General features: G+C 54.9%; 6 protein-coding genes across 6 annotated transcripts; 2 read left to right on the forward strand and 4 right to left on the reverse strand.

The window, feature by feature from the left end:
• Positions 1–8078: 8078 nt before the first annotated feature.
• On the reverse strand, positions 8079–10701 carry JN550_008199 (uncharacterized protein; the record flags this gene model as incomplete). Its single annotated transcript, XM_049320135.1, has 6 exons — positions 8079–9107; positions 9159–9498; positions 9553–9756; positions 9836–9966; positions 10022–10187; positions 10379–10701. 6 exons carry the CDS (start codon positions 10699–10701, stop codon positions 8079–8081), a joined length of 2193 nt encoding a protein of 730 aa, XP_049169712.1.
• A 16-nt stretch (positions 10702–10717) lies between these two features.
• JN550_008200 (uncharacterized protein) lies at positions 10718–12111 on the forward strand (the record flags this gene model as incomplete). The annotated part of the gene is made up of 4 exons (XM_049320136.1): positions 10718–10892; positions 11337–11724; positions 11823–11944; positions 12026–12111. The coding sequence occupies 4 exons, from the start codon at positions 10718–10720 to the stop codon at positions 12109–12111; spliced, it is 771 nt and encodes a 256-aa protein (XP_049169713.1).
• A 475-nt stretch (positions 12112–12586) lies between these two features.
• Positions 12587–14785, reverse strand: JN550_008201 (uncharacterized protein; the record flags this gene model as incomplete). Its single annotated transcript, XM_049320137.1, has 3 exons — positions 12587–13081; positions 13148–13634; positions 13710–14785. 3 exons carry the CDS (start codon positions 14783–14785, stop codon positions 12587–12589), a joined length of 2058 nt encoding a protein of 685 aa, XP_049169714.1.
• An 861-nt stretch (positions 14786–15646) lies between these two features.
• Positions 15647–17531, forward strand: JN550_008202 (uncharacterized protein; the record flags this gene model as incomplete). Its single annotated transcript, XM_049320138.1, has 3 exons — positions 15647–15657; positions 15723–15789; positions 15843–17531. The coding sequence occupies 3 exons, from the start codon at positions 15647–15649 to the stop codon at positions 17529–17531; spliced, it is 1767 nt and encodes a 588-aa protein (XP_049169715.1).
• A 651-nt stretch (positions 17532–18182) lies between these two features.
• Positions 18183–19970, reverse strand: JN550_008203 (uncharacterized protein; the record flags this gene model as incomplete). The annotated part of the gene is made up of 4 exons (XM_049320139.1): positions 18183–18664; positions 18735–19549; positions 19666–19724; positions 19959–19970. The coding sequence occupies 4 exons, from the start codon at positions 19968–19970 to the stop codon at positions 18183–18185; spliced, it is 1368 nt and encodes a 455-aa protein (XP_049169716.1).
• A 901-nt stretch (positions 19971–20871) lies between these two features.
• On the reverse strand, positions 20872–22485 carry JN550_008204 (uncharacterized protein; the record flags this gene model as incomplete). The annotated part of the gene is made up of 3 exons (XM_049320140.1): positions 20872–21034; positions 21089–21570; positions 21631–22485. 3 exons carry the CDS (start codon positions 22483–22485, stop codon positions 20872–20874), a joined length of 1500 nt encoding a protein of 499 aa, XP_049169717.1.
• Between the last annotated feature and the right edge of the window lie 641 nt (positions 22486–23126).

Below are 23126 nucleotides of genomic sequence, written 5' to 3' on the forward strand. Positions count from 1 at the left end.
CTCAGTGCCTAAAGTGCTAGTGTCGTGAAAAAATAAGGGGTCTCGGGATCTACGTTTGTCTGCTAGAGTTTCGGTGGAGCGCACCAAACGGCTTTCCGGCGCTTGATGGGAATCTCCCTCTTCTTTTCAGACGGGCGTTGGAATGATCGCCTCGCGTTTCTGTGTCGGTCGTGTAGATGGGCCTGGCCTGGGTCTGGGTCCCGTCTGGAGTGAGGCCAACTGTTTACGGCACGTAGAGCCCCCTCCAATCAAGATTGCGTCGGACGGCAAGCAAAAAGACCGGATCAGTCGCTGGTAGCGAATGGTTCACAACGCCCGTACAGCAATGGGTCTCATGGACTGCAAGCAATGCTATACGAAACCCGAGTGCAGGCTCAGTCGTCCGATGTATAAGTTATATGGATAGAGTATGGGAAGGAGGAAGCGCATTCTCCTCCAGCAGCCCGGGAAACCCGTGTCAAGGGTCGCTCACGTCAAGAGATTAATCAACTAGGCTTGAGCATACATTTACCGATCCATGTCATAGCACACAGCGCACACCTCATACCTTGTTGATGATGGGGGGCCCCCCTCAGTCTCTTCTGTGTGTGTTGTCTTGTTTCCGGAAGCCTTGATCTGCGCATCCTTGCGTATCACTGAGGCTGCTGAGACTGGGGCGCCACATTTCTGTCGACGTTGCACCAATTGGAAGTTGGGGTGCCCCTGGCAACTGTCATGACAGTCATGCAAGGGGTCCCACGAACTGCAGTCTTCTGGCATGATTCCCCAGGGCGACAGTGCTCCATCCACGCTCAGATCCCTCGTCCCAAGTCATTCGTTGGCTGCACGGATCGAATTCCGAGTTTCGTGGCTGTCTCTCGCCTTGTCAAGGACCTCAAGGTTTATATCTTTGCAGCTTGCGGCGTAGCTTACGAGTTTGCGGACGCCGCAGAACGTCATGTCGAACTTGAAATGGCATGGAGATGTCAGTGCCCCACCGGTGTTGCTTTTCTGTTCCCCGTCTCCAGCGCGTAGATTGCTTAATCTACGCGCTCCGCAGATTCGCGGAAAATGACTGGCCGAATCCTGGGTTCCGCCCTATACACACATGTTATATTTATTACTCCCAACGTACGGCTTGATCTTTTGAATTTAGCTACTGCCATCATTGTACATTGCACTGCGAAATGCTTATCGCGCACACTTACCAGTTGCAACGTCCTGCGGCGCCGCCCCCAAGACTTTAAGCATTGGCTTTGGCAGGCTTTGGCAGACTTTGGCAAGCAATCACTGAACCTCTGATCAGCATCATCAATCATCATTACCAGGCGAACACACGGCCCCAATCCAACTGTTGCCATCTAGCCGTGACCATGAGGTCTGGAGTTAGTGGAATGTCTGAGCTTTTTATATGTGTGAAGGGTATTAATTGAAGTTAGACAGTTAGTTCCGCTGTTAATTATCCTCTATTGTAGGTGAACACGTTTGGGAGATATGTAAGGCTTCCCAGAGCTCAATTTTTGTTACTGGAGATGTTCTAAGTTGAAGGGGCATGAAATATCGGGATAGGACTTACCAAACTCCTCCAGGGCCTTAGCAATCTCAATGTTTTTCTCGGTGCTGAAGAAAGCAATGATAAACTGTTCGCCCCGTTCGCTTCGCATCTGTCCTTTGGAACAACGTTATGACTTGCAATGGTTGATCACTTCACGAAGAGTCGAATTTATAATTTGAAAATTCGATACATTACCTGAGGGGAAGTCAATAACTCCTTTGCCCACCCATCAACTTTCCACGTCACTAATGCAGAGAGTCTCCAACAGCAGCGTATGGTTATGACTCTTGCCCTCAAGCTTTGTGCCTCTAGAATGACTTGGAGAACTGATGATGCCATGTGCGTCGATCAAGGTGTTCGATTGTCTATCCATGTCCCATGTTTATTAAGATTACCACCACTTAGACAAAAGGACCTGGAGAATATGTCAATCTGATTTGTTAAGAATATTTGCGTCTAAACATAATAGATTTAGGAATCGTCTCTAAAGACCAAGCCAATACGAACATCGCTCGGTAGACTTGTTGCTTAATATCTGCAACATCTTTCGCGCGGACCGAGTGTGCCGGCTGATCCATCCAGTTTTATTTTCGGCTTTTAAAACATCCCTTTCTAAAGTAAACACCTCTACGCTTAGTAGATAAGATTCATATGGAACATCTCTGACGCGGAACAAACACATTTGTACATTAGATTATCTGAAAGTTGGAAAAAAAAGAATTAGCTGGCCAGTGTAGGATTTAAACCCACGAACTCCAGATTTTCACCCCCAGCAGGAGCAGAGTCGCCAGCTTCTCGCTAGGGTTTGTCAGGCCCTCGAGCATAACCACCGCAGGATATATCTACCCCGGCGGGCCGAGGCAAAGTTAGAGGCTCATTGTACGTCCGCTGGTTTCTCTGACCCAGGATCCCCTGAGGGGTCTATGGTGATCCGGTATGCTGTCCACTGCACCAACCGGCCCATGTTGACATCCAGTGGTCCAAAACAGATCATAGACCTAGCACGTAGCTAGGAGTTGGTGCAGGTGCGTTTGGAAGAAGAAAATGGGAAGAACTATGTGTCGCGGTGCGGATGGGGCTGCCTTAATAAATAGTCGCCAGTCGGCTTGACGGTGGACGGATTGGCTTGTGGTCCGAGCGCCCTCGCCAATGATTTGGCTGCTGAGTCAGCCAACTACATGTGCAACTCTGTTGCTACGGGACTCTGCGCAAATCCCCTTCCAACGAAGCTTTAACACCTTCTGGCCAGATTCGAAACATCTTCTTGCCCAGCTTGCAACACCTTTCAACAATTTCCAGCCGGAGTTGAAACCCTTTCTTGGTAGCCATGGGAAGTCGCCAACCTGCTGCAGCACCCTCATCATTAAGGCCTTCAAAACTTGGCGGGTTAAACCACCTAGAACGACTTCTAGGACTGCGTCAAGATGCCGTCCTGACGGCGGATGCTGTCTTTGTATCTCTTGACCTCGAGGTAGCCTCAGATCGACAGATGTTGCACCTGTCTTCCGAGAAACCTGATATCCGACAGCTTGCATTCGCAAAACTTGATACACGAGAGATTTGTTCCTTATCGCCTCGAGGAGACTTAAGAAGCTTGATTTCAGTATCCATGTTTGAATGCAAAGCATTCAAAACAAAGAAAGAGAAACGGGAATGTGTCTTCGCCCAAACGCAATACATTACCCCAGACGAGGTGCCAACTACAATCAATCAAAATCTGGTTATCAAAGATAACTTACTGCCCGCAAGCAATCAACTACGAAATATTGTTCTGGTTGGACATTCTATTCGAGAAGACCTTAAAGTCATACGCTTACTCGGCGTAAACATCACGGAATTTGTGCCTGTATTAACTATTATTGATACGCATACCATATCCCGATTCCTTTTCCCTCCTTATCACCCAAGTCTTATCCCAGACGCAAACCAGAATTTTTCTCTAGCAGGCGTGTTAGCTGAGCTTGGCTACCAACCGCATCCTTCCGAGTTCCACAATGCAGGGAATGACGCTATGTATACTTTGTATATTATGCTCCTTCTTGCTATCAGACGGGGAACCAGTCGTCTTATTAGTTTAAGCGCCGGCGAATCGAGAAATCTCGAGCTGATTAGCCATGCAGTGTCTTGCATTGTTGATCAAGGCTTATCTAAAGGGGTTTGACTGAATAATTACGAACCTGACACCCTGTCGAAGTAGGGGCGAGGAAGAAGCGCATCTGTGCGTTATGCAAAATCTACGTACCGAAAGCTCGTGCCTACTTGATAATAACTCACCTAAGTTTGGTAACGTTCATGGCGAGCGTATCGTCAGGCTTGATCACAACTTCGATCCCTACGATGGCAGTCGACCTCTCCATGCCGAATGTGATGTAGACCTGGCCGCTCTCAGTATATGGACTTACCAGCGGCACGTGTCTTCTGGTCGCCAGCGCTGTGGCTGATATGATTGGGTCCAAACTGGTCTTTGAGCGGAACTCTCCTACAGCCTGTCTTCATAATCTCCGCTGGTTTAGCAAAAGACAATAATCAGATTATTGGATTTCGGGCAGTGCAAGGGATTGCTGTGGCTTTCTGTCTACCAGCCTCTGTTGGCATCATTACTAACGCCATTGCGAATGGCCGCCATCGCAATATCGTATTTTCATGTACTGGTGTCGCACAGGACTTGGGATTCTCGACTGGTTTAGTGTTCGGTGGCCTATTTGCCAACACGGTAGGATGGCGTGTTGGGTGGTATATCGTCGGCGCCGTCCTTTTTATCCTTTTCCCGGTTGGAATCTATATTCTCCCAGCCGATACTCTTGCTGAACCGCCAAGCATTGACTCTCTTCGGACACGGATCGACTGGGCTGGTACGACTATCATATCCGCTTCCTTAGCTATCCTATCGTACGTATCAGTACAATTATCGGAATCTGAATACGCGATCTCTCAGCCCAGCAACATTGTTTTACTAATCATTAGCATACTTTTGATGGTTACATCTACATGGTGGATGAATTTCGCCGCTAAGAAAGGATGGCCAGTTCTTATACCAAACAGTTTGTGGGAAAAAATAGCATTCACCAGCGTTTGCTTCAGTAAGTACTTCAATCTTTATAATACCTAAACCAATTTCCCGTTATTAGCGTGATGCTTCCCCCTTATTTCTTTTTCCTCCTTCGCCATCTTGAATTAACAATAGTTTGACTACGGCCATCAACGAGAAAGCTAACTAACGTGTGTTAACTAATAGTGGTTCTACTGTCGTATGCCGTGATGCAGACAATGGAACTATTCTGTACGCTATTCTATCAAAACATTCAGCATCTGGATCCTTTGCAGTCATCCATTCGGCTTTTACCGTCTCTTATTTTCGGGGCTTGTTTTGGCTTTTTCATCGGGTCAATTATCCATCGCGTGCCTCCTTCTTACTTAGCTTGCGCCACCTCTTTCCTATGCGCTGGTGGCTGCCTTCTTATGGCATTGATTAATCCATCTTGGCCATACTGGTACTGTGCATTTCTTGCCCAGGTCCTTGAGCCGGTGAGTCAAAGCCGAGCACGACCACTGAACCAATGCTAATTGAAAAAAACTTAGTTGTCTGCAGAAGTTCTCTTTTGTGTAGGGTTGATCATTGTCAGCGAAATTTTCCCTGACGATATGCAGTCCTTGGCGGGAGGTGTGTTCAACACAGCCAGTCAGTTTGGCACATCTCTTGGCTTAGCAATAATGAGCCTTGTTGCCGACAGCTTCACGAAGAAGTCTGTACACAGGGATGAAACGAGCCCAGAGGCCTTGGAAGACGGCTACAGAGCGGTGTTCTGGACTGCGATCGGATGGCTCTTATTGATTAGCGTTACGGCCTTGGTGGGATTGAGAAATATTGGGAGGATTGGACTCAAAAGAGATTGAAATGGCTGTTATGAAAAGAAGAGATCACAGATAATTATTCCACAAGCAGCTGTGTGGGCGTTTCAGGGCTCAACCATTCGGTCCTACATCACAATTAGGCTGGTTTGGGCAACAATGGAAAGCTGCAAATACCGTCGTCGGAAGCTATAAAAAAAACTGGAATTGTTGGTCAAGCTACAAAGATACTAAACCACTGTTGTAAACAACCTGGGCTGTCTACAGTTGCCAGGCCACTTTTTATACTCTATTGGTATTGCCTTTGGATCTAGAAGGCTTCGTTTAAAATGCATGTTTCTCCTCTTTTAATGACCATGATATCGATGACTACTGCGAAGGCTGTTCCCACGACGTGGAGGGACAAGGCAAAATTGAAGTATAGGTCGCAATGAATATGTGTTTCCAGCTTTTTCACAACAACGCGCACGGCCCGTTCCCACGCTATTGTTATTAATTAAAATTACTTAAACACTGACTTTAACAGCTGTCGACGAGCAACGTATATTCTTCTTTCACTGCGACCTTTCCATTGCTAATAACACAGTTAAATAGCCTTGGCGATGTAATTATGTATACTGTCTTAGCTACTGTGTATTTATTAACGACCGTATTAACGCTCCGCACTTCTAATGTTGTGTTGTTGACGTTTGCTAATATCGTTGCCCTATAAAGGTTGACAACAGAGGATTTACCCCCACGTGATTGATGTCAATGGGAGGCCTGGAGATATCGACAATACCATCCTGTAAGTAATATAGGTGTACAACTTAAAATTTGCTTTGTGAATTTTGTCAAGCCCTCGGGCCAGCTGAAGTCTTTGTCCCACGCGATTGTTATCGGTGGTTGGGTGGGCGTATCGGACTCGACGTTGATCATCAAAACGGCTGCACCAATCCGCACAATTTCTGTGGGTTCATTGTTTTCGACCGATATCGTCTCCTGTGCATTTTTGTACAACCGTATGTCTTCGTACATCCTTCGACGGTCTTCTGGGGTAGAACCGGGCATTCTGTCGGGTCAGGAGTAAGAAGCACCTGGAAAACGAGCAGGCCATCTTTTAGGACCTGTCTGCGGCAGGTCGAGAGCCAACTCGGAAGATGTCTTTGCTGCAGCGTACCACTTATCCCGTCCAGAAAGTGGCTTGAATTTATACCCCGAAGGATCGGCCACCATGGCCAGTATACTTTGTGCTCAAGCTTCTGTTGGACGCTGCATGACTTCCAGCGTAGATGCAGACGGGGTCAGCTTTGGGGCGAATATCACGAGGATGACCTCCTTGTCACAAAGGCAGCCTTGAGGACCCATCACAGTGGGTGGAGGGCGTCTGGTGCAGATGAAGCTCTGCAATTGTAACCGCTCCAAATTTGAACAGGTGCTTGCTGCTTCCATGATCGTTTGATGTGATCAGCACGATGCCGGATCGCGTGCGTCATTGTTTGCAAGAAAGCTGCGACTTAGAACCGCCACTGAGATGTATGGGCAGATAGCAACAGGAGCTGTCTTGCCATCGTCGTTGTTGATAGCTGGGATTGAGTGCATCATGGACAAAATGTAGACCGTCTAGTTCACCGCGATTTCCAGAGGAAATAGATCACAAGTCAGATTAGCAAGAACATGCCTTGGAATATCTCGTTGGCTTCGAACGTACTTGGAACTGGCTACTGAATATCACAATTCTCATTCCGAAAAAGAGAAGTTGGTTTGATAAATTGACCGGAGTATCTCAAATCTATGTAGGCTTTGAGATGTGCCCGCACACAGGGCTTCGTGGCTAAATTATGGATCTCTCCATTCCTCAATTACCAACGATTCCCCTACTTCATAGATGCTGGACAACTCCTGTGCAGTCACTTGACGGTCGCTTGGACAGAGAGCAAACATCTTGGAGACATGTAGGTGTTGTCCTCGCAGGAATGCTGACTGCGTCGCAATGAAAGAGCAGTCGGTTTTGACCGTATAATTTGGCACGACTATGGCCACAATGACATTGCAGTCTAGTCTACAACGACTGAGTCCCACATCTTTCCATTCATCACCACGCAGGATATCTATTCCGCCGACCCCGACCGATGAGCGACAAGAAAAACACAATGTACAGCCTCTCGGGGGCCTTCCTTCTACGCAATATCCCACGACGCATATTCCCCTTTTCTTTTATCGTTAAATCTCGTACAGCGCACCGCGTCGTTTCTTTAATCGTTTTGGCGCAACATAGTATCAGAAGAAATACAAAGGCAACAGCGCTGTAGCCTCAGGTAGCGATGCCTATAGCATGGCCCAAATCTTCCCTCCTTGGGTATCGGTAGAGCTCCCCGTGCGTTCCGGCTACGGCTATGATACAAGTTTCGTGATGTCTAGCGCCCGCCTCTCTGGCCCCCTTGTGCAGTTTCGTCGGTTATATAATTTGCCCAGGCTGGTTTAGCGCTCTCCTGTGCGTCGAGATCTTTGCCTTTACTGCTTCTCCCCTTTCTGGGTGCGTGCTTTGGCACCTTATTGCTTTGCAGTAGGCCGGGTTGCCTTCTATTCGATGGCATCAGCAATCTTAGAGTGGTGGCTAGTCCTCCCCAACTGCAACGCCTAAAGAAACCCAAGGCATGAGTCTTCCCGTTCACATGGCCCACTTCAGCCTGTCCAGTTTATCCTTGGCTACGGCCTACGTAGCCACGACAGGCTGTCCAGCACCGGTTGGACTGGCATTGCCGTTCGCGGATACCAGCTGCTTCTGCTGCTCCTGGAAGCCCGGGCGCCACTTGGTGAGGTACTTGCCCGCCATCGCCCGGGCCTCCTCATACTCGACCCAGATCTCCTGGACGGTATCGAGCGCCGTCTCTCTGATGGGAGGCCGCATGACGACCAGGTACAACAGACTCGTCAACGCCAGAGTAACCATGCTGGGATCGCGGCACAGGGTCTTCACGCGGCTCAGTAGCTCGGCATTGAGGCCCGGGATCTCACTCAAAAACCTGGTGAGAACCTTGTCCTGGGCATGGAGGTATGGCAGGAACCCATCGAGTAAACGGAGAGCCCATTTATCGTAGAAGACCGGCACGTCACGTCCGTCTTCGGATGCGGCGCGTTGTTGTACGCGGTCGTTATACCATTCTTCGCTCAACCAAGCGACAGCAACATCGATGCGTTTCCGGAAGTCTTCGAGAACATAGACGTAGAGCGATTCGCGGATGGAGTTGCTGAGGCTGGTACCACCGAGAGCTTTCGAGCCATCCTCGTCCTTTACGGAAATGTCATTCAAGCCGGCTGCGGCACGGGTTGCCAGCCGTGTAATGATGGTGATCCACGAATCCTTGTCGAACGAGCTAGCAGCCAGCCTATTGACGCCGGCCTTGGTCTTCTTCGTTGATGGATCACTCAACGTGCTCATGACACCGAACACGCGAGTCACAGTGCCTTGTCCAACCCTGACAGCCTGGTCTGGGTTTAGTGGCGGAGGCGGCGGCAGTTTGTAAGCAGGCAACGCAAGGGCACCAAGCACGGCTGGCTTCTCCATCTCGCGGACCTGCAATGATGGCGCAGAGTCAAGCTTGTTGAGAATCTGCTCCGTATCCTCAGCTGCGTAGTAGTCAGGTTCGTAGTCGTCATCATCCTCGACATCCAAAGCAGTTGTGTCTGGGTCTAATGGCCGCTCGGCAGCCTTGTGTAGTTCAGCTAGACGGCTGCGAATGCCCTACGTATCTCTGTTAGTTTTGTGTATGCACGGGGAGCTGACACAGCTTACATCCAGAGCCCTTTCGAACAATCCGGGATCTATTGTTGCAATAGTGTTGACACTGATCTTTGCTGCTAGCGGTGCTGGAACGACGGCCACATCAAACTTCCGTAGACCTTCGTTCTGAGTAAAAGTGAAAACGTCCGCAAGGGTATGAGGCCCAGGGGGTAAAGGCGTAATCTGGAGATTTGGTAAGGACGGCGCTGTTCGTTGACGCTTGGCCTCGATACCGTCTGCCTGTTCGGTGAGGGCACGCTTCCGGCTGACTCCCTCGGATATTTCAGCGCGAGATTGCATCAGGCGCTCGAGGTACGGCTGTATACGTGCAGCCAGAGGGCCCTTGGGATCACTGGGATGGAGTGTTAGCTTGTAACCTTGGTGGAAAAGAGCCGATGCGACGTACCGTCTGGACAGATGGATGCAGAGCATCCGTACTGTCTTTTCCAGGGACCTCACGATGACCTTTGTCTTGGGCGACATTGGAGCATTTGCTAGCTTGAGCGGATTGAAGCTGAGGACGGCATTCATGACTCTATTCGTGGTCGTTGGCCTCATGCGCACAAGGATTGAAAGGGTATTCAAGGTTGCGTCTACGACCAAGACATCGCTACAAGGGTGGCAGAAGCCCGCATGGTTAGCTTGACTGTCATCTTCACAGGCCTAATTTTCATTCGTTTTGTCCTTACCTGCTGTTCTCCTGCAGTGCGCCGAGCATCCTGTCAAGAAGGCCAGTAGCCTCGGCCTCCATACTGTGCACGTTAAGCACGGAATGGTTCTGCGGGATCATGTTCAGAGAGATATCAAGAGGATCGCCCCGCTATGTATTGTCAGCAACTCCTGGGGAGAATACCCGGCGTACTCGGCGGACTTACCCTGGGCTCTGGGTTGATACTCGCGGTCTGTGCTAGAATGACCCTTTGCGCGAACTTGATGCAGCATATCCGTAATGTTGCGGGGGCGTTCTCCCACAGACGTAGTATCCTCGCCTTGATGGCTGTCATGTTGTTCCAAGTGTTCGTATCGTAAGCGTTGGATATTCTGAGGGCATGGCAAGATCAGCATGGCGGTTCGATGGGTTCGATGGGCGGTGGACCAGGCAGATGGACGTAGCTGGCGTGGCGTGGCGTTGGGACGTCGAGCACTTGCACAAAGTCACACGCATGGCCAGGTCTACGAGGGAAGAGTCTACGATGCCACGTACGGAGGCATGGAGCAGGGGAACAACGTACATCCATCGTAGAGCCAGCGGGTATACACTAGCTGCTGTCTGAATCACGCTTCGCAGTACCAGAACGTCCTGATTCGGGTCCTCGACCAGGTTCTTCAGTGTGTCCAGCACCAACAGCGACAAGGTCTCCTTCTGGCCCAGCTGGATGGCGGGCGACGCGAAGGCCTCTGCCAGGAACTCGGCACCCCATCGTCGGAGCTCGACGTGCGCCGAGGGGCCAAAGATGGGCAGGGTGGCCTGGATGACCTGGCCGTAGTAGTTCACGTCACGCAGGACGAGCTTGCGGGCGTCCGAGAGCTGGCGGATCTGGTCCGCGACCGACATGTTGGAGTCAGTCGCCATGGCGAAGGTTATGGCGGCCCTTCAGTCAGGATGGCAGCCTGAGCTGGGCGCAGGGCGGGCAGCGCAAAAGTTTACGGCAGCTACAGAAGTGGAATGGCTAGGCAAGAGAACGAATGGCTGCAGAGATGTGGACATCTATGCATGGGACATCCAGAATTGGGGACCGGCCGAGGGTTGGATACTGTTGCGAGGGACGTCGAGCGCGCGCGCGTGTAGAATATAGGGCCGTGGGTGGTGTATAGCTTTTTTCTGAGCCGAGTGGTGTTGCTGCGTCGCGGGCGTCGCGGGCTGGTGATGTCAACGTCAGACGGCAGGACCGCGTGCATGAACCAATCACCAGGATGCAGAACGATCCCTGGGAGGTGGGTGTCGGCAGGGTTCGATTGTGCCCTGGGTGGTCAATTCAAGCCGACGGTTGTCTCTGTGTGGGTTACTGGCACTGGGTGTGTGCGATCGCGCTCATGGCGGGTTTGCGCGTCGAGACTGTGAGCAGAATTGGTGGAATGATGGGGAGAGGTTGCGCGAGAGGGAATGGGAAAGGAAGCTTGGGCGTTGAAGGTTGCCTTGCTTTGTCTGCGCGGCTGCACGTTGTTGAAAGCTTCGCTGACCCCGTCCAGTGTCCAGTCCCACTGTCCGGCTTTTGATCTGTCTGCTGTTCAGGTACCGCTGTACCGCTGTATCACTGTACCTTAGCAGTCCCACCAGCCGCCCAGAAGCTGCTGGTCTGCTGCTACAGTGGCTTGGAGTGGGCGGTACAGTGGGACAGGGACAATCCGGGGTCGCGCCAAGGAACAGCCACCTCTGGTCTGTCGTCCAGTCGTCTCCAAGCCGGACTTGTACCGATTTGCACCGGGAAAGCAAGAGCTCGAGTTTGGCGGGCCATCGAATGACGACCGGATCGTATCCATCGGACCAGGCAGAGCAATCTTTCCAGCAGCCCCGGACACCAACACAGCAACGTTTGTCGCAAAGCATTTTGCAGCACAGGGAGATCAAGATGGCAAGGTAAAACAGTTCCGCACTCGGTTTTCTCCCCCCCATTATACCGCCCAGGAACCTGCGTATAAACCGTTCCCCGGGATCCTAACCGATTGTCTCTGCAGCGGAAACGCCTCGTACTACAACAAGAATGCGCACTCGCCGGCCCTCGTCCGCGCCCGCAGGCCCTACCTGTTCAAGAACGCCGTGGTAGGCGCCGGCATTGCCGCCTTTGCCATTGGAGTCTGTATGTCATGCCCTGATGCGCCGTCCCCCTTTTCCATCTCGCCGGCTACCAGGAAACTGGAAGCTGACCCGGTGTCTCTAGACGTCTACACGATCAAGGCCATCGGCCAGGACGAGTTCGCCGACGTCAAGGTGCCCGATGCGCCGCAGCAGCCGGCCAAGAAGTAAAAGCGTTGCTGTCCCCCTTTGGTCGCCTTGTACAGTACACATTATTTGTTCGGAGCATTTCAGGCGTGGAAAGGCGTTGGTGGGAGAATACATTGAAAGAAACATCTATTTTAACTAGACTGGTCCCAAGAAGCAAAATGGTATCGTGGCTCAGTGTGTGAGCGATGGCTGGTGATCCCCGAGACGCCGCTGATCCTGTATCTACGAAACGCGCCGCATGTATGTATGTATGCACCTCCTGCAGGGCCAGAATCTAGAAACGCCCTTCCTCATTCCTACGTTACTTCACAAATGGCCCCCCTTCGGACCACAACATCCAAGGCCCCTAGACCTGTATAAAAATGACGCCGGGCTCCGGAACAGTTATGCGCGGGGCTGTGATGCCCGCCACAAAATGCTTCTAGAGAAGCATGCCGAGGCCCTACTGTACACGGTGTAAACCACCCGTGGGGCTTCACGAGGGCACCAACGAGCCTCAAAAGCCACCGACGGGAGGGGCCACTTCACGCTTAACGGCTCTCCCTTGCTCTGCCTCTGCTGCTGCTGCTGCCGCCGCCGCCGCCGCCTTCATGCTCCTCGCGCTCGTTTGCTCAAGCAGACTGGCAGCTCGCGTCACCTCGGGCGAGTTCGTCGGTTGCCTCGGTACGCTCTTGGGCGCCGTCGAGTTGCCGTTGTACGGCGTGTAGTTGGACGTAGTGGAGATGGTGCTCGAAGAGAAGGGGTGTGCCTGATGCGAATGCCGACGCGAACCCGATGCTTCGGGCAGCGGGCTGCGCTTCCGGTGCTCTTGCGCCGACTGTTGACGCTGGAGAAGGTGGGCGTTGGATGGATGATTGGGATTGGCCCACGGTGTTTGTTCAATGAACTGTTCTCCGGCCGCGCCTAGCCCCTGGTTGAAGGGAAGGCCTCTATAGTCAGAGTACACTGGTCTCGGCGCCTGCTGCGTAGGCGGTGCTGGCCCTCTTCCTCGCTGGGCAAACCCAATCAGTAAATTGCACAGGTGCATCTCGCTTCTCTACATCAATCAATGGCTTACCATCATGGCCTCGAAATCGTCGTCCAGCTCGTCAAAGGTTGCGCCACGCATGTCTGGCGCAGCGGGCATGCCCTCGTACTTTGCGATGCCAGACAGGATGGAGACTTCCTTGTTATAGGCCATTGCTTCGCGGACCCGTTGCGACTGGGTCTGCGGGTACCGGAGGCCGAAGTCATGTACGTTGTTGACATGCTTCCTCCTCTCGTGCTGTATCGCATACCAATGCTGGCTGAGTTCGGCAATGACCCGCTCACGGCCCTCTCGGACGTCTTGGTAGTATTGCGAGTGTATCTGCGCACGTCGCGCCACAGCCCATCTGCCAAGGGACTCCATGTTGAGCTCGTACGCCTTCTCTGCCACCCGGAGCTTGTCGTCTCTTCGGGCGTCTATGCATTCCATCATGGCCAGGTATTCGGGATGTGTAGGGTTGTCGGCTTTCAGCATGGCCTCCTCTCTGTTCAGCTGCTCTAGTCTCTCCTCGTATAACCTGACGTGGCAGCGATCGTTAGCCTCCTCACACCGAGGTTACCTGGGAAGGGCAGTATGTTGAGGCAAGACGTACCTGTCTCTGAACGTAGCGAAACGCCTCTCTATGCTGGTCAGTTGTTCAAAGGCGGCTCTCTTCCGCTCGACTGTCATGTGTGTCAGCTTCAACGGTGCAGCAGGGGTACCAGGATCTCCCCTACGCTCTTCTTCGTTCCGTTGCGCTGCTTCGGCGGCCTCGGCTTCCTCGTCGACGTCGGGGTCTATGCGCTCGTCGTCACCTGTATGTGCTCCCTCTTCTTCGGCGGTAGTGCCATCTGCAGTCTCCTCCGGGGACTCATCGCTCTCTGTTCGCGCGGCCCTGCGCTTCTTGGAGCCGCCACGAGTCTGCTTCCGCGCTCGCGATTCCTGCTCAATCTGCGCCTCAGCGTCGGCGTCATTCAGCTGCTCGTCGAGCTCTGGGTCGACCGCAGGCACCGTGACGGCTTCGTCTCCGCTGTTGGTGTTGGTCGACGGGTCTTCGTCGTCGGCCATTGCAACGTCGCCGTCTCGGTCCTCTGCTTCGGCGGCGGCGGCCGACGCCGAGCGCTTCCGCGAAGGCTGGTCAGGGTCGGCGAGCTCGGCGGGCAGCGAGGATCGTTTCCGCTTGCGATTCTCCGAGTCCTGAGTAGCAGCTGCCTCGGCTAGGATGTCCAGCGTGGGCGAGGGCAATTTCTCGACCGTAGGAGGGCCGGAACTGCGGACGCCAGGTGGGCTTGAAGCGATGGACATTTGTAGCTCAGAAAGAGGCTCGTCGTCATCGTCGTCGACAATGGCGGTTTGGCGGAGCTTCGTGGGCGTCCTGTCGACCGCGTGGCCGTCGGTCGGGGCGTCCCTGTGACGAGTAGGATTCTGGGGGGTAGGGTAGAGGCGCTCTGTCTCGGCCTCGGTGTCGTTGGCTTCTTCGTCGTCGTCTTCCTCCTCTTCCTCCTCTTCTCCTTCCTCGTCCTCGGAGCTGAGGTCGTTGTTGGTGACATTGGGGCTGTCCTCGAGGTGGTCCAGGTCGTTCTGAGAACCGCCGAGATCAGACAGAGGGCTGGAGCCGTCGTCGTCGGAGAGCGGCTCGATAGCGGGCGGCTGGATGGTCAGCGGCGGCGCTGTGTCGGCCGTCGCCATGGTAGGAGCTGCAAGGCGGCAGGCCCGAGGTGCGAGGTTGATTTGGTGGTTGGCGGGTGGTCTTGTGGTCCTGGGGGGGAGAGATCAAGGCCGACTCGCGGCGGGAGCGGCGCTTGACGCAGCAGTGGTTTGTTGACGCCGAGGATCGCTCTCGCACTTGGGCCGATGGGGCGGGCGGGCTGTTGGTTGGGGGCAGGGAGCTTTTCGTGGGAAAGAGAATGTCACAAAGAGTGCGGGATCCGTCGCAATCGGGGGTTGTCCGCTGGGAGAAAGCTGGCGTCGAGGATGGGGGGAGGGGAGAGGATGTGGTGTGGCATGGCAAGTACCGGAGGGTCAGGTAGGTATTCTCTCCCAGAGCAGAGGAGGCAGAGCCGGTGTCTCGCTCCAGTCTCTCTCTCTCGCGCGCGCGGGCTGCCCAGGTGGTGGCTCTGGCGCTGACACTGGCCCTGACTGGCTCTTGGGTACTTTGGGGGGGGGGCCCAGTCGGTGACAAAACGCCCGCCAGCCCGCCCAGCCCGCCTTAGATTCGCTTTCGCCCTGGGGGGAACCGAGCTGCCGATGACTTCAGACCCCTGCCAAAGCAGCCAACGCCTGCCCCCATCTTTGCCCATACAGCCATACCTAGGTACAGGGCCATACCACAGTAGACCCCGAAGACCCCCCTGCCCTCCTCCGAGAAGGGGAGTGGGTCTCCTGACGGCTTATCGTTATCGCCGGGACCAACTTTTTTTCTGAGCACCGTCCGCCGTGGGGCGCATATTCAGTCGAGCCGGGCCCAGCAGCCACTTGAGAGGTTGCAAAGAGCAGCTTCACCGTACATCTCTACAATACCATCCCATTTGGAGAGATCACACTGCGGCAATGGCGAAACAGTGAGTTGACCTGCCCTCTTTTCTCCCCTCCTCAAAGTCCGAAGTGCTCACACATGCATCTACAGAAAGGCTGGACTCGCAGCCTCCAAGGCCGTCATCGACAAGACCCTCGGTGATCTCTTTGCCAGCAGCGTAAGTACCACACAGGGGACATTCTCGGCCTGCACGCTCACCAATTTCCACAGTCTGGACCTGTCAAGGCGCCCTCGGCCAGTCGGTACTCCGAACTGCTCCCCCCGAAGGAGAGAAAGCCCGTCGAGCGAGGCCAGGCCGAGCCAGCCTCCGAGGACGAAGCAGACGAAGATGATGAGGAGCTCAGTGAACTGGACGAAGAGCTAGACGACGAGGACGACGAAGACGACGAAGATGAGGAAGACGGTGCATCAGACGACGATGTCGAGGCATCGTCTGACGACGCAGAGCCGGCCGAGCAGGTCCCAGAGCCCAAGAAGAAGGACCGGAAACGCAAGCGCAAGGATGAATTCGAAGACCTCGAATCCAAGTACCTGAGCAAACTCGCAGATGACGAGGAGGAGGAGGACGACGTGCCGTCAGAAAAGCGTCGGAAAGGGGAGGCCGGGGAAGCCATCAACGGAGAGCCCAAGGCCGCCTCTGGGGATGACCAGGACGACGACGATGCCCCCATCGTGCACGAGTCCCTGCTCAAGAAGTCAGACGAGCACCCCGACGTCGAGCTGGAGAAGGCGAATCGCACCCTCTTCCTCGGCAACGTCTCGGTCGAGGCCATCAACAACGCCAAGGCCAAGAAGGAGCTCATGGCGCACCTGGCCTCGCCCCTGGCCGGCCTGGACGCCGCCAGCGGCCCGCACAAGGTCGAGTCCCTCCGCTTCCGCTCCACCCCCTTCGCCGGCGGCGGCATGCCCAAGCGCGCCGCCTACATCACCAAGTCGCTCATGACGGCCACCGCCAAGTCCACCAACGCCTACGCCGTCTACAGCACCCCGCTGGCCGCCCGCGCCGCCCTCAAGGCCCTCAACGGCACCCAGATCCTCGACCGCCACCTGCGCGCCGACAGCGTCGCCCACCCGACGCCCACCGCCCACCGCCGCTGCGTCTTCGTCGGCAACCTGGGCTTCGTCGACGACGAGACCGTCTTCGACACCAATGCCGACGGCGAGACCACGGCCAAGAAGCGCACCAAGGTGCCCGCCGACCTCGAGGAGGGCCTGTGGCGCGTCTTCGGCCGTGAGGGCCGCAAGGTCGAGAGCGTGCGCGTGCCCCGCGACCCCAAGACCCGCGTCGGCAAGGGCTTCGCCTACGTGCAGTTCGCCGACGCCAACGACGTCGAGTCGGCCCTGCTGCTGGACGGCAAGAAGTTCCCGCCCATGCTCCCGCGCATCCTCCGTGTCAGCCGCGCCAAGGACCCGCGCAAGACGGCCCTGGCCGTCGAGCGAACCACCAAGGCCAAGCTGGACGCTGCTGCTGCCGCCGCCCCGGCCATCGACGGCACCGCCGGCAAGCCCAAGAGCACCAAGTACAAGCACAAGGCGACACCGGAGCAGCAGTCGCTGGCCGGACGCGCGGGCCGGCTGCTAGGCCGAGCGGGCGCGGCGCGGCAGGCCCGGGAGCTCCGGGGCGGCGGCAAGAAGCCCCGGCACAGGGAGTCGACGCGCACGGGCGCCAACACGGTCGAGATGGGCGCGGCGGGCAGCGGCGCCGCCTCGACCACCATCAAGACGCCCGAGCAGATCGTCTTCGAGGGCCGCCGTGCCAGCGCCAAGGACGGCAAGCCCAAGGACCTCAAGTTCGGCAAGGGCAAGGGCGCCGGCGGCCGGAAGCGGCCCCTGCCGCAGGCCAAGGGCCGCGGCGCGAGGAGGGCCGCCGAGTGGCGGAAGAAGGGCTCCGCGAGCTAGAGAGCGCGCAAGGTGTGGGATGGATTAGATACAAGGAAAGTTAGGGAAGCCCCTCTGGTTCGAGTAGCTTATAATATACCCTTTGGCAGGATACTACAGTTCCTATGGCAGGTGAGGTGGCTGCGGGCTCTCAGATAATGTCGGCCATGTTACTACGCATTGTGGGTGCTATGAATGTAGAGTGTCTCACAGTTTATGAGAACCCTGCGGTGATACGTCAAGCATGATGGTCACAGATCCACATTTGCAGCCTATCCCAGTCATATAACGAACAGATTTGTACACACGATGGACGATGGACGATGGACGATGGACGATGGACGAGCGTGAGGTAAGAGGAAAATGCCTTGGTCAATTTCTTTCAGTCAACGGCATCATATCCATCATGGCTATGTACTAGAGCTAGTTCCTCTCTACCAGATCCCCTCTATTCTCGACTCCAACAAGAAACAGAGCAAAGCCGCCTGACTGCCCTTAATTTTGCCTCCATCCATCCAAAGAGGGGGAGAGGAAACAAAAAAAGTTTCCATCAAGAAATGAAGCCTGAGATCCTGAAAAGTAGTCGGCAACGAGTTGCCGGGGGTAGGAAACATAGGGGTGCCAAGGAAAACAAGGGGGTATTTAACATCGGGCTCATTCCGACTCGTCCAATTAGTACTCGGCATCATCCTCCTCGGGCTCGAAGCTGTCGGCCGCAACCTCCTCGTAGTCCTTCTCCAGAGCCGCAAGATCCTCACGCGCCTCGGAGAATTCACCCTCCTCCATACCCTCACCGACGTACCAGTGGACGAAGGCGCGCTTGCTGTACATGAGGTCGAACTTCTGGTCAAGACGCGACCAGGCCTCGGCGATGGCGGTGGTGTTGGACAGCATGGACACGGAGCGGTCGACCGAAGCCAGACCGCCATCCGAGGGCGACGCGGTAGGGACGGCCATGGGCTTCTGGTAGTTGATGCCGAGCTTGAAACCAGTGGGGCACCACTCGACAAGGTTGAACGAGGCCTTGGCCTTGAGAGCAGCAATGGCGGCGCTGCAGTCCCGGGGAACGACGTCACCACGGTACAGCAGAGCAACGGCCATGTACTTTCCATTGCGGGGGTCACAGACAACCATCTGGTTGTTGGGCTCAAAGCCTGCGGGCCGGGTCAGCAGCTGGGTGATGACGATGACGGTGATGACAGGATTTTTTTCAAGGCAACTTACATTGGAAGGTGAGGTCGTGAACCTTGAAGCTCTCGTGCGAGCTCTTGGCGGCCGACACAACGGGAGCGTAGCTGATCAGGGGGTAGTGGATACGGGGGTAGGGGACAAGGTTGGTCTGGAACTCGTTCAAGTCGACGTTCAGGGCACCATCGAATCGCAGAGACGAGGTGATGGAGCTGACGACCTGGGCGATCAAGCGGTTCAGGTGCTCGTAGTTGGGACGGGGGATGTCCAAGTTGCGCTTGCAGATGTCGTAGACAGCCTCGTTGTCAACCAAGAAGGTACAGTCCGAGTTCTCGATGGTGCTGTGGGTGGACAGAACGGCGTTGTAGGGCTCCACGACGGCGGTCGAGACACGGGGCGCCGGGTAGACGGCGAACTCGAGCTTGCTCTTCTTGCCGTACTCGGTCGAGAGGCGCTCGAGGAGCAGAGCACCGAAACCAGAACCAGTACCACCACCGAAGGAGTGGAAGATCAGGAAGCCCTGGAGGGCATTGCAGTTGTCGGCAACGCGGCGGATGCGGTCGACGACATTGTCGACCATCTCCTTGCCAATGGTGTAGTGGCCACGGGCATAGTTGTTGGCGGCATCCTCCTTGCCGCTGATCAGCAGCTCGGGGTGGAAGAGCTGGCGGTAGTCACCGGTGCGGATCTCGTCAATGGGCGACGGGTCGAGGTCGACGAAGATGGAGCGGGGCACGTACTTGCCGCCGCTGGTCTCGGTGAAGAAGGTCTCGTAGGAGCCACCCTCGACCACGTCCTTCACGTTGGGGTCCGGGCGACCATCGCGTCCGAGACCATGCTCGAGCAAGTACCTGGTTGGGGAAGGGGTCAGCCGTGGAGGTCTCGCCGGTGTCGCCAGAGATGCGCCGTTGCTTGCCCGCGGGCCGGGCAACTCGAGCGTAAGATAGGTATAGCGGTGTGCACTCACAGCTCCCAGGCGCTGTTGCCGAGCTGGGTACCAGCCTGGCCGAGGTGGAGGTGAAGAATCTAGAGGCAAGAGAGCATGTCAATGGACTGGATTGCACACGAAACGTGATTCTGCCCGTAGCTGGACGTCGACGATGGGGGAGTGGGAGGACTGCTCGCAGCGGACGCTAGGCGGGATCCATGGTGGTGAATTCACGGTGGCCCCCAGGGAATAGGGGAATATCAAGGTTCAGTATAGCATGTCCCAGGGCTGGGCACCTGGGGGGTAGAGAGCAGGGAAGCAGTCCGACTTACCTCGCCCTTCATGGTGGATGGTGGTTCTAGGGGGCGGCTTCAAGATGCTGCTGCTGCTGCTGCTGCTGCAACTCTGGACGAGCAAGACAGAGGAGATGGGTTTTGGGACGGGGACTCTGCGCACAGCGCTCGTTGAGTTGAGAGAAGGAGTGCAAAAGGAGGTGTGGATTTCCTATGGTTTTGTGTGGAGAGATGCTGGCTGCTAACGAGGGGCCCATTGGCTGTGATGCGGGCCCGGAGGGGAGGGGGTCGGGGGAGCTTGGCCTGTATTCTTTGTGTGTGCCGTCGCCGTCGCCAACGCCAAAACGCGGGTCAGGGGGGTCGATGGAGGGGCAATCAGTCAACCCTCCCCTTACCTAGGTAGCCAACTAGCCAACTAGCCAGCTAGCCCACGGCCCTAGGTTCTGTCCACTGTTAGCGCCAAAGTCTCCCACGCGGCCCAGCGGCGCGTTTCAGCGGTGCAGCGCCAGCCCGAGGTACCTGATTCTGCAACACCAGGAACTGTCATGCCGCACACCGCCCTCGTTAGCAGCCCGCCAGTCTGCAGGACTCCTCTGGCGGCAGCAGGGGTCCTGCCTATTCCAGCGCTTAATTGGTGTCTGCCCACCCCTGCTGGGTCATGGATGCTAGCTATTGACGCCCCCTTCACCTGAGGATCCGCAGCCCGGCATGGCATGCTTGCATATGCCGTACATGCCTCCGTCTTACAAAGACATATACCATCGACAGCTAGGTTCACGATGCAAACTGAAACAAGTTGAAATCAATAGCGCGCGCAAGCACGTAGGAATCTGTTCTCGTGTACATGAAAGGGCCTACGCTCAGGTAGGTACAGAACAACAACTCCCCAGCCTTTTCCGACGGCTATGGCCGACCCATATGTATACCTAGGTACTTATACAACCACAACAACCTACCTGACCACAGGAGTCAGATACGTCTTTAGAGCTCCCTTCTCCCACAGGTTGAAGTTCCTCTGGTCGAGGAAGTGACGGCTTTCATCCGCGATCCTGAGGTCAAAATTCCACAGCATTCGAGCCAGTATCGTCCGCATCTCAACATAAGCCAGGCTTGGTCTGTCAGTAAAAGAATGGCAATGTTTCAAGGAAGGCGGCCCGTAGGAGACTTACTTCCGTCCGATGCAGTTCCTGGGGCCTATGTGGAAAGGCTGCAGGGCATCGCGGCTGTCGTTGGCAAACCTAGGGTCGCCGAGAAACCGCTCTGGATGGTATTCGAGGGGGTCCTTGAAGACGGACGCCCGCCGGTACAACGCGTAGTGATGCACTGCGACAATGTTTCCCTCCGCTACGTAGTGTCCACAGATCTTGGCTCCGCCGGCCGGCACTACTCGGGGTAATCCCATCGCCACGGGGGGATACAGTCGGAAGGCCTCGCTTAGGCAACTATTCATGAAGTTGAGGTCGTTGACTGTGACAAAGTTGATCTCGTCCTCCGTCTTGAACCTCGAACGGACCTCGTCGGTGGCCCTCTTCATTGCGTCCGGGTTCGTCATCAGGAAATACGTAACTCCAGACAACAGAGTCGCCGTCGTCTCAGAACCTGCTATGATCAGAATGCTGCAGGTCGCCTGGAGCTTCTCCATTGTCAGGCCCTGCGATGGTCAGTTTTCAGTTGAAATGCAGAAAATCCAGACAAGTATGCGTCTACTCACCCACTCGTCTTTCCGCCTTATCAGCGGCTCGACCAGATCGGGCCTCTCCTTGAACTTGGTCATTCTCGTCTGAAGTTTTGTCCTTGACAAGCGCAGGAAACCCTGTCTCTGCTTGTCCATCTTTTCCATGAAGGGTACAAAAGCATCCAAAACCGCCTTGATCGCGGGATAGAACGATAAAGATTGCACAAATGTTCCCACGTGGGCCATCTGGAAGATGGTGGCAACCCAGGAGTGATACCGCGATTCCTCCAGACACCCAAATGGCTCACCGAAGGCGAGGTCTCCAATGACGTCGAAAGTGGTAAAGTTGTACCACGCTGTCATGTCCAAAGCCTTCGTTCCATCGGCACAATTCTCTCGCAATCGCTGCACGAGGAGATTGACGTACTTCTTGATCAACGGCTGCTGGTCCCTGAGTGCCTTCTCGCTGAACCCATGCGCCAGAGTGCGACGTATCATTCCATGTTCTTCACGATCTGCGTTGATGATATCCGTCTCAACGCCCTTGATGGGTTTGTAGAACGCGGCCGATTTCTCCATTTCCAACTGTCCTTTGGTACGATGGCCTTGGATGTCGTTCCAGGCGGCCGGGTTCGCGAAGGCGAGTTCGTTCGGCGCCACCCTCACGACTTCGCCGTATTTCTCGTGGATTTCCAACATGTAGTAAGGTAGTGCCCCTCTCGTGAACCTGTAGATGTACGGCAGTCTCGAGATCCGCATAAGGAAAGGACCTGGAAATTGGCTCAACGGATGGAAGTACAGATTGTAGACCATGTTTGACGCCAAGTAGGTGATCCCTAATACTGTGATCGTGGCAAATAAATTGCCAATACTCAGAGTATAGAGCGCCATGGCGAAAATACGGAGACCTCCCGAATTTGCCCAAATCTGTACTATCACGTTGTTGGTGCTTCCGGTTGTGATGTTGAGAGAGTTTAAGAAACGCTGGGGGGGTGCTTGGTTATTTCGAAGAACTAGATGACGACTTCCGTATTCGTGTTGAAGCGGCACTCCGACACCCCTACATGTGCATATGCGAACCACAGCAAAGATAATCAATCAGGTTTCCAGAGATCTGATACTGTCCATGCGGGGAAACTCTAAACAGGGCATTTGAAGATCGTTGCGCCGGGCCGGGCTCGGTCAGTGTCGCGGCGGTCACCAGATTCAGTTTTGATTACCCCGTGTCCGATAGTCCTGTGTATACTGTCGGGCCTATGATACTATACCACAATAACGGAGAAGTCCACCCTGGAACCCCGGAATTGCAAGCTCATGCACAGCTCCCTTTGGTGTACGGGACAGAACGGGCTCGCTGTTGTCATGAGTCAATGTGCCATGGTCCGCCTAGAGAAACGATTGCGCGCCAGTCGTATTCGGGTTGGGATTGAAACTGCCAAGATGCGACAACAGATACCATCAACCAATATCTGCCCACTTACCTTCAGAGATACGCTTCAAGCATCACCTATCACGTTCTTACGATGACTTGA

The sequence above is a fragment of the Neoarthrinium moseri genome (assembly GCF_022829205.1).
Source record: "Neoarthrinium moseri strain CBS 164.80 chromosome Unknown scaffold34_Wmoseri_CBS_16480, whole genome shotgun sequence".
Taxonomy (NCBI): Eukaryota; Fungi; Ascomycota; class Sordariomycetes; order Amphisphaeriales; family Apiosporaceae; genus Neoarthrinium; species Neoarthrinium moseri.